Here is a 9,934-nt window from a genome sequence, read left to right on the forward strand (position 1 = left end):
TTAAGTCAGTCCCCACTATCTCAGAATGTGACTGTTAAGTAGGACCTTGACAGAGGCAGTTAAGGTTCAGTGAGGTCCCTAGGGTGGGACCTAATCCAATAGGACTGTTGTGGGGTCGAATCCTGGGTTCAAAATAAGACCACCGGAGGCTGATAATTTATTTAAAAAAAAAAAAAAAAAAAAAAAAAGAGCAAGGATTTATTGAGCTGGCCAGGGCAGTTGCAAGAGTACCACACGCAGGGGCAGGTAGTTATTTTTAAGGTTCTGAGAAGGAAAACTCCTATAACAAACTGTTGTTTGGAATTTTCTGCTGTTCTTCCTAGATAAAATGTTGCTTTCTAGTTTGCTTTAGCCCGTTTGAAGAATGATGAAGATAAACTTAGCTGTCTGACCTCGCAGGCCAGAGACCAGATATACCCACAGTCTCAATACCATGCCAGGTGCATTTTTTTAATTGGATAGAACAGCATTGTTTTCGAGGCCAGCATCGAGATAATCACTAAGTGTACATAGGGCTGGCTCTTTAATGAAAAAGTTCTGCCTGTAACCTTGCCCAGAACTTGAACTCATCCTCCCTAAGCCCATTGCACGATGAACAAAGCAAGTGAGTGAAGGTCGAAGTCAGAATAGTAGGGTTAAAATTCAAACAGTAGTTTTTACCCAAGTACGATTGCTACTATATTTCAAGGACGGTGTCTTTCCTTATGGAGATTAGGACACAGGCACACACAGGGAAGGCCACGTGAAGACAGATGGTTGCCTACAAGCCAGAGGCCTCCGTGAACGCCCGGCACGCACCCAGATCTCTCCATCTCTGGATCTCTCCATCCTTGATGGTTTAGTCGAGGCTCTGGCCGATTTCCTAAAGGGCTAGCTGTGGTCTCTGCCACTACCAATCGGTATTGTTGTTGTAGCACATAACAGCCAGGATGGGACTGCTTCCAAGAACGCATTATTGACAACAGAAGGGCAGTCTGTTTCACCAACCTCTGGTTTAGATGGGGAACCATATTCCTCTTCTTTTAAAGAGAATTTTGGTTGGTCAGCAATATGATAGTCGCCTTTGTAGTGCAACACATCCATCACCCAAACGCTAACGTGATCCGTGTGAAACAGAACCCAGTGGGAGTTAACAGAAATCCTTACTCTGGATCTTGCCCTCAAGGTGGAAGGTCAGGATACCAAACCTCCCTACCTAGGAGATCCTTTTGGTTATCACTGAGCTGACTTTATAAGAATGAGCCCAAAAGTGACCACACTGGCACTACTTTAAAAAGTGGCAGAGTTTAAAATAAAAAATTGGCCCTAACCATTTTGGCCCAGTGGATAGAGCATCAGCCTGCAGACTGAAGGGTCCCAAGTTCGATTCCGGTAGGGGGTATGCAGGAGGCAGCTGATTGAAGTTTCTAACACACTATCCTTCTCCCTTACTCTCTGTAAAATCAATAAAATATATACTTAAAAATAAATAAATGAGGGAATGCCATCCAATACCAAAACATCCTGACAGTAAAAGCATCTTAAAAGTGATGACAAAAATTCAATGACATATTTGAAGAATGAGATCGGGTATAAGAAGTGTAAAACAAACTCTGGCCAAAAAGGGCCTTTCATACTAATTCCAGAAACCGAAATGGTAAAAAGGCTGAAACAGAATGTGAGAACATTACTATAGTTAGCACCTCAGTTTAGTGGAAGGTATAGATGGTTCCAGAGGGCACCTACAAGCTTAACTCCCAAACTGTAATTAGAAAGAACCAAAACATTTCATCAATCATCTGCAAAAATATACTTAGTTTTAGGAATACCCAAAATATAATGAAGGCAGTAAGTGGAAAACATTCTTGATAAAATCAACAGCAGAGTCTGATAAACGGCCTGATTAGGTAAGCGTGCTCTGGTGGAGATAAATAAAACAGCTTCCATTACGTAATACAGAACATGACATGCCAGGAGCTTTACACATATAATTTCTTTTAATCCTCACCACTGTTTATGAAGGAATATTATTTATGAATGAGAAAACTAAAGCTTGGGAAGTTAATTTGCCTAGTTACTAGTAGGGAACCAAGCTGTGATTCAAATGCAGACAGGACTCTACAACTGGTGTTCTTAACCAACTAATTGCATTTTTCAAATGGATCAGCTGTAGAACTTTATCATGCCATATTTTAAAAGATTTTTTTTTAAATGTCCCATGGGCAAATCAGTTGGGAAATTTTGAGTTTTTACTAGACTCTAGATATCTCTAAGCCCCTATTATAAATTTAAAGACCAAAGAAACAAAACAAATGTATTGACTGGCCTTCTTATACTACATCCTTATCTTTTTTTTTTTAATGAAATATATTTTTTTAATATATTTTATTGATTTTTTTTACAGAGAGGAAGAGAGAGAGATAGCTAGAAACGTCGATGAGAGAGAAACATCGATCAGCTGCCTCTTGCACACCCCCTACCGGGGATGTGCCTGCAACCAATGTACATGCCCTTGACCGGAATCGAACCCGGGACCTTTCAGTTCACAGACTGACGCTCTACCACTGAGCCAAACCGGTTTCGGCTACATCCTTATCTTGTCTTTCTTCTTTGTAACCTCACAAAGTGAACTATTAATGGAAAATAATACTTCCAGAATGTGGACTAGGTATAGTAGAAGTTTATAATTAGGCTGCTCAAAAATGACTGATTTAAAACTCAGCATTTAAAAATAAATGTTTTTATGTAACAAAAGGTAAACAATTTTTAAAATTAAACTTAAATACATTTGATATGGTTATAGTAAAGAATATGCTCAATCATAGGAGTAAAAGTTATTTGGTTCCCCTTGGTACCATGGACTCAGAAATCTTAGTTATAAACAAGCAGGATGATGCAATCTGTTGACATAATTAAAGCTGGGTAAACCAGAGTAAGTATGTTCCTCAAATAGTTTGCCAAGTATTTGTCCACCCCTATTATAACTATTGAGCAAATGGGTTGGCATGAATAGTTATATCCTTAATGTGTACATCATTAAGAGGTCGGTATGTCTTCTCATTTACTGGTAACTTCTCCAATTCATCTAGAGTCTCCAGACCATCTATTACCCTGAAAGAGAAATAATATAATGGATGAAAATTTTCTGATTAAAACAAAATATCCATATATGTATAGCAATCGTAGTATCATTAAGAGAAAAGGACCAACCCAGTCCATCTTGTTTAAGCCACTGTTTTCTCAATGAAAAGACACATTACTGTTAATTTGCATAATGGGCCAGAAAAAAGTATTAGCCTGTCTGAGAAAATCAGGAAATAGACTGAGAGAGGTTATAATTTCCCAAGGTCACAGGGCAGGTAAGTGGTGGACTTACATTTCAGATACATTTAGCTCTTAGACTGCACTTTCCATATTAGTTACACTACTATCACAGCCACTCATATGTATCCTTTCAATAAAATTCCAAAGAAGAAAACCATGACCAGGATACTCACTTTCCAAATACTGTGTATTTCATGTCCAAATGTGGCTGCTTGCCATAGGTGATGAAAAACTGAGATCCATTGGTATTTGGGCCATTATTAGCCATAGATACAACACCTCTAACATTGTGCTGAAAAGGATAGACCAAAGTATTAATTTATCTATGTTTTTAAATAAATATTCCAAATACAGGACTAAAACAAGACATGTACTCTTTAACCTCCCAATATTTAAGGAACCAAGAAAACATTTAATCAGCTTCTACTTGGGCAAACCCAAATATTCAGTTGCTGTATTATCTGTATCTGTGAAAACTTATATTAAATTGTTTATATATCAAATCATATACCCCAATTAATTTCATTTTCACTTTGGAGACATATCGCCACAAACACTTTATGTACTACCAATGTATAATAGAAATAATCCTTACATTTATGTTATGCTGGAATAAAATGATCGGGCAGACAATAAAACCAAAATCCCCATAATCTCTTCACACATACACTGGACTCTGGCTACTTTATCTGTAAAACAAGGGAGTTTGGACTAGTTCTGGGTTTATTCATAATTCAAATGCTCACAAAGGTCAGCAGATAGTAAGCTGATGAGTGGGCAGAATGTAAACAGTAGGGAGTGGTGAAATCTGGCTAAAGGAGTAGTATCTCTTGCCTAATGTCTTTAAAGGTTTTTTTAAACCAATGGCTATAGAGAATGCATCTATGGGTCTTCACTCATTGGCAGCCAGTTCATAACCCCAGGACTAGGTGATGCAGGTTATTGTAGGAATTAGCAGGGAACCTTAAAATATAATCAAGGTCCTGACCAGTCCTACTGATGATTTTTCTCTATATTTGAGGGGGGAGGGGGAGGGAAGGAGGTAAGATCCTACTTTATTTTTTTTTAATGTATTTTTATTGATTTCAGAGAGGAAGGAAGAGGGAGAGAGAGAACATCAATGACGAGAATCATTGATACGCTGCCTCCTGCATGCCCCCTACTGGGGACTAAGCCAGCAACCCAGGCATGTGCCCTTGAACAGAATCAAACCAGGACCCTTCAGTTCGCAGGCCAATGCTTTATCCATGAACAAAACCGACTAGGGCTACTTTTTTTTATATTTTTAAAAACTTCCACTGGTGAGTCTGTAACAGCAGCCAAGATTGAAAAACACTGGTTTAGGATTACAGGTCAGTCTTATAAAAACTGCCACTAATTAATGTCTAAAAGGTTGTTTTGTTTCTAATTCAGGAAAAGGATGATTTTTAAAATAATGTATCACCTCCTAACCTCAACTCCTATAACTAGGGTAGTATTTCTTTTTTTCTTTTTTTTATGATTTATTGATTTTTTACAGAGAGGAAGGGAGATAGAGAAACATCGATCAGCTGCCTCCTGCACACCCCCCACCGGGGATGTGCCCACAACCAAGGCACATGCCCTTGACCGGAATCGAACCTGGGACCCCCTCAGTCCGCAGGCTGGCACTCTATCCACTGAGCCAAACCAATTAGGGCAAGGGTAGTATTTCTCTATGATAGAAAAGCAAAAAGGTAAAATAAATTACTCCTAGTCTAACTATCCAGAGGTAAATACTGCAATTATTTTTTTTCCAGAAAATCCATGATACATTTTAACGTAACTGAAATAGAATATACTAAATTACATATCCTGATTGAGGGGAATTTGTCTCTCTTTTTTGTTTGTTTATTTCTCTCTTTTTTAAATTATGAAGTTATCATTCTGTGCAGATACAAAGTTTAAAGGACCACATAATAAACTGTTAATTGATGTCATTTCTGGGAAGTGGTTTCATTATTTTTATTATTTATTGTTAGAGAGAAAGGGAGAGGGAGGGAAACAAACATCAATTGGCTGTTTCCCATATACACCCCGATGGGAGATTACAGCCTACCAACTAGGCCAGTGCCTTGACCAGGAATCAAACTAGAGACCTTTCAGTGTAAGGGCTGACACTCAACCAACCGAGCCACACGGCCAGAGCTGATTTTGTAAAATAGGTATGTATCAGTTTTCTAATTTTAGAAAAAAAAATTCTTTAGAAAGTTTTAGAAATAATATAAGGCAAATTAATACCCCTAATTTTACATGCTAAAGATATATTTCATGCACTTCTCTTTAACCTGATGAAATCTACCTCAGGCGTAACGTTAACATAGGAATATTTAAACATCTAACAGATGATAAAAGTTGGATATTGATAATGGCAATATTGCAACCAGGAAGTCTCCCCACTCTCAAAAAAGGCCAATGGTTTGTGTCATTCAACATGAGTTTTCTAGTGAGACATGTAAGCCCCTTTGGTGTAATACTGATTAAACATTTCAGGCTGGACCCAAAGACGAGCTCACTTAATATCAACATCCATGTGATGGCGAGATTCCAGTATATATTTTACGCTAGAACTGCCATTTATATTTTCCCCCTGATATCATTTACCAAGTGTGCAGAAACTACAAAAATGTGTGTATATATGTTCATTTGTGATGTTAACTTGTGTTACTAGAACATATGTATCAAAGTTTCCAAGTGTATACATGGCATGAAAAATTTTTTTTTGAAGTTTGGGGGCGTACCTTAAGATATTCACTGTATTCATCCTCAAATTTCTTGCCCCAGATACTGTTTCCTCCTCTTCCGGTACCTATATTACAAGACAAATAAAAGAACTAATTAGAGAAAGGGTTTATTTTCTAAAATTTAAGGGCTACTTGTAACTCTTTAAGTACAAATAAAATTTGATATGTCCTCTGTTACTTTCCAAAATTTCACCTTATAAACCAAAAAAAATAAAATATCTCTACAAAAACAAAAACTCTCCTTATAATATTCATCTTTTAGAGCTCGGTGCTAGTAGCTTCAGCTTAAATACTGCTTGCTATTGTAAGGTAGCCCAATTATAAACACTCCACATGCTTTTATTTTTCTATTCTTTGTCTACCCCCTTCATACCAGATACACAATTCTCTAGATATTAATGGAATAACTTACCTGAGGGGTCTCCTGTTTGAACCATGAAACCCTTGATATTTCTATGAAATATACAGCCATTGTAGTAATTACTGGCACAAAGAGCCAAGAAATTCTGAAGAAAGTAAAAATAATGATTGAGAAATCATGTAGCAGAAACATTTAAGATAAAGAACTAAGTGTATTTACTAAAAACACTATTATAAGAGCATATTTAAACTATGTCTTTCAGGCATTACTTTGGATGATGTTGCTTCCCTGCCTAAAGCACTTTATGGCTTCAGAATAAGATACAAACTCCTAAGCGGGGCCTACCTCTCCATCTCATGGTAATGACCCCTCCTGTCCTGTGGCTCACTCTGTTAACCCCATCAGCCTTCTGAAAATTCACCCCACAGAGGCAGGCTTTCCTACCTTCATTCAGGCCTTGGTACCTACCATCTCCACACCTGGAATGTTCTTTTTATATATCTTTTCACGGAGATGCGACATTACCTTTCACACTCAGTTAAGTATCCCTTTCTTGGCTGGGCCTGCCCTCACCGTCTTTTAAATAATTCCTTCCCCCATTATTCTCTCTCTCAACATTTTATTTCCTTCAAGGCATTATCACTCTCTAGAATTAATGTTTTTCTAGAATAAATTCCCTCCTCCCTAACTATCTCCACACCTAGAATTTTAGCTCCAAAAGGTCAAGAAATGTGTCCTGTTCATCACTGTATTTCCAAACTGTCAAGATAGCGTTTCATGAGTAACTATTGAATGAATAAATACGCACAGCTAATTTTCCTTCCTTCTATCCTTGTCATTGAAACAAGTGAAATAATGGAACACACAGCTCTCTGACCTGATATCTAATGATTACTATTTGCTCAGAAAAATGAGCCAAAAGGAAAAGATGCCAGCCACCCTACCTCTACGCTTCATATTAGGAAAGGTACGTGGAAATTAGGCCAGACATGATGATGGCTGGCTTTTCCTGACAGTGGTTTCATACAAAAGTGTTTTGGGTTTTTTGGGACATTGTTGGCTTTCTAGATCAGTCATTTTCAAAATGGTTATCCTGATGCATTAACTCAATTTTTGTTTGTTTATAACGGTACTCACTTCACATGCTTTGGGCGTCCTCTCACAGAAGATTTCTATTTTAATGTCACCTACATCTGTATGCAGTGTCACCGACTGAAAGGGAGACAGAATGTGAGAACAAATGAGATTTCTTCAGGTGAACTTTAAGCACTGTATGACTTCCCTAACTAGATAATAAAGATATTAAAGACAATGTAAATAAAAACAGAAATACTGTTTCAGAGATGATCTGTCCTCATAGCAGCTGTAAGAGAAGTTTTAATCCTTCAATATTTACTTAAGCAGTAGAAAAAAGCTCCAGGAGGTAAATATATAAGTTAGTGTAAAATGGTATCTATGCTAAAAGTTGCAGAGCAAGTATTTTGATTGAAATAATTATTTTAAGTTTGAAATTTTCATCAATAAAAACAAAAACCATTGTAATGTTAGAATTAACTTAAATGGCATTCACCATTGTTAATATTTATTGAAAAGGAGTATGAGGATGACTTACAAAACATAGTTTCCACCCTTTCCCTTATGTAATTTAATTATGAGGGACAAAGTTAAAAATTCCTTTCTCGACCAAAGGCAGGACATAAGAAACATCAGTGTTTCTAGAATCTAATTGTGCAGAGTAACCACAGTCCTTTTTTTTCATAGTACTCTTTATTTTTGTTTTTTGTTTTATCTGTTGCTTTGGTAGCTTGAATACTCCTTTTGTTATCCCATTCCCAAAAGAAGGAAAATGATTATTCTGGGGCTTTCTTGTTCATTCCTCTCCGTTTTAGGTTCGTATCTAGCAGTCAGAGAGTAAGGCCAGGTTGAAGATAGAAAGCAGGAGTGTGTGTGTTGGGGAGAGGGGTGTGGGTCATTACTCATCGTTGTTTTTCTACTTCAAGTTCTAATTGCTACCCTTAAATACAGAGCAAAATATCCCAATTAAAATTATAATAACACGGCTCATCCTACTCTCCTCATCTCGGTCTTGTAATCAATCTCTTTCTATAAAAGGTAAATTCTCTGAAAACATAAGTAATTTTGCTTATCTCTGGTTTTGTTTACAACCATTTTTCACTGCCTGGCCATTGATATTTCCATGCAGTTTTCTTTCCCTGACTGAATTTCTAAAAATTACTTACTTTGAAAGACATTCATAAGAATTCTACAAAACTTACGTACCATTTTTCTTCTTGACGGTTATTGTTACTTAATTTCTCGGTCTTATCCAGAAAAGTTCAAAAACGAATCTCCATTCCCAAAAGAAAAGAAAAATTAAGTTCCTTTTTTCCCCCTCTCTTCTCACATGCTTATGTTTTCTGCATATTTAAAAGAAAAAGTCTCGAAGAACACCCCCCCCCCCCCCCCCCCCAAGTAATAAAAATGCGGTGCCGGAAAGGCTGAAGAGATCCGACCGGCTTAAGCGCCCAACCTCCAGGGGGCCCCGCTCCCTTCTGCCCGCGCCTCCAGGGTCTGGGCCCCCGTTCCCCCCGCGCGGCACGTCGCACTGCCCCCTACAGGCCTGTCCCTCCCCTCCAGGCTCTGCTCAAAACTCTCCTCAAACATGCCTTCATCCCAGTGCCGCCTGTCTCCTTTCCCACAGCGCTTGCCCTAATGTACCCCGTGCTTTCTTTTGTTGTTGTTGTTATTTTTCTTTCTTTTTTATATATATATTTTATTGATTTTTCACAGAAAGGAAGGGAGAGGGATAGAAAGCTAGAAACATCGATGAGAGAGAATCATCGACCAGCTGCCTCCTGCACACCCCCTACCGGGGATGTGCCTGCAACCAATGTACATGCCGGAATCGAACCTGGGACCTTTCAGTCCGCAGACCAACGCTCTATCCACTGAGCCAAACCGGTTTCGGCTACCCTGTGCTTTCTTAATGTATTAAATATGTTTCAACAACAGCCTCTGCACCAGGAATGCTCGCTCACTCGAAGCGGCCCAACAACTAAAACACAGCGCTCCGCGAGTGTCTGAGGAAGTCAGTGAAAAATGAGCGCGTTCCCCGTACTTTACCACTTCAGTGAGCTCAGCTGTGGCTAAGTCAGAAAAGATGCGGTGGCAGGAGCCCCCCCAGGTCTGCAGATTTGACAGTTTCTTGAGGCCACCGGAAGCCGAGCACCGGACCCATTGGAGAGAACGCCCCTCGCGGGCTCGCTTCCTCCGCCCCCCCCTCCCATCTTAACCCAAATTATTTGTAAATAAATACAAATAAAAAAAACCCTCTAGGGAGACACTGTAATTATGCCCACCTGGAACGCTTTTGACAGGGAAAGGGGACTCTTTTCACTCTTTTCATTAAATAGAACAAGAATCCTAGCCCGGAACTATTCTGGACAGTCTCTGGAAGCGCCTGGCACTCGGCGGTAGAATGGGAGGGGCCACTTCCGCCCGGCGCCTG

The 9,934-nt window shown here is 38.8% G+C and overlaps 1 protein-coding gene across 5 annotated transcripts; it reads right to left on the bottom strand.

The window, feature by feature from the left end:
- Positions 1-2,703: 2,703 nt before the first annotated feature.
- PPIL3 (peptidylprolyl isomerase like 3) lies at positions 2,704-9,928 on the bottom strand. 5 transcript variants are annotated; one of them, XM_084893292.1, is made up of 7 exons: positions 9,786-9,928; positions 8,707-8,774; positions 7,564-7,638; positions 6,478-6,571; positions 6,063-6,130; positions 3,477-3,595; positions 2,704-3,090 (listed from the first exon to the last, which is right to left on the bottom strand). In XM_084893292.1, the coding sequence occupies exons 2-7, from the start codon at positions 8,707-8,709 to the stop codon at positions 2,964-2,966; spliced, it is 486 nt and encodes a 161-aa protein (XP_084749418.1). In that variant the 5' UTR covers positions 8,710-8,774; positions 9,786-9,928; the 3' UTR covers positions 2,704-2,963. The 5 variants fall into 5 exon arrangements, with proteins under 5 accessions (XP_084749418.1, XP_084749417.1, XP_084749419.1 ...); XM_084893291.1 differs by lacking the exon at positions 9,786-9,928 and adding an exon at positions 9,550-9,654; XM_084893293.1 differs by lacking the exon at positions 9,786-9,928 and adding an exon at positions 9,545-9,639.
- Between the last annotated feature and the right edge of the window lie 6 nt (positions 9,929-9,934).

The sequence above is a fragment of the Pipistrellus hanaki genome (assembly GCF_964339955.1).
Source record: "Pipistrellus hanaki genome assembly, chromosome: 8".
Lineage (NCBI taxonomy): Eukaryota > Metazoa > Chordata > Mammalia > Chiroptera > Vespertilionidae > Pipistrellus > Pipistrellus hanaki.

Coding starts and splice junctions, on each gene's coding strand:
- PPIL3 (XM_084893292.1), bottom strand. Junction 6,572..7,563: donor GGACGCCCAAAGCATGTGAA/GTGAGTACCGTT, acceptor TACTTTCTTCAG/AATTTCTTGGCTCTTTGTGC. Junction 3,596..6,062: donor AATACAGTGAATATCTTAAG/GTACGCCCCCAA, acceptor TATCCTTTTCAG/CACAATGTTAGAGGTGTTGT.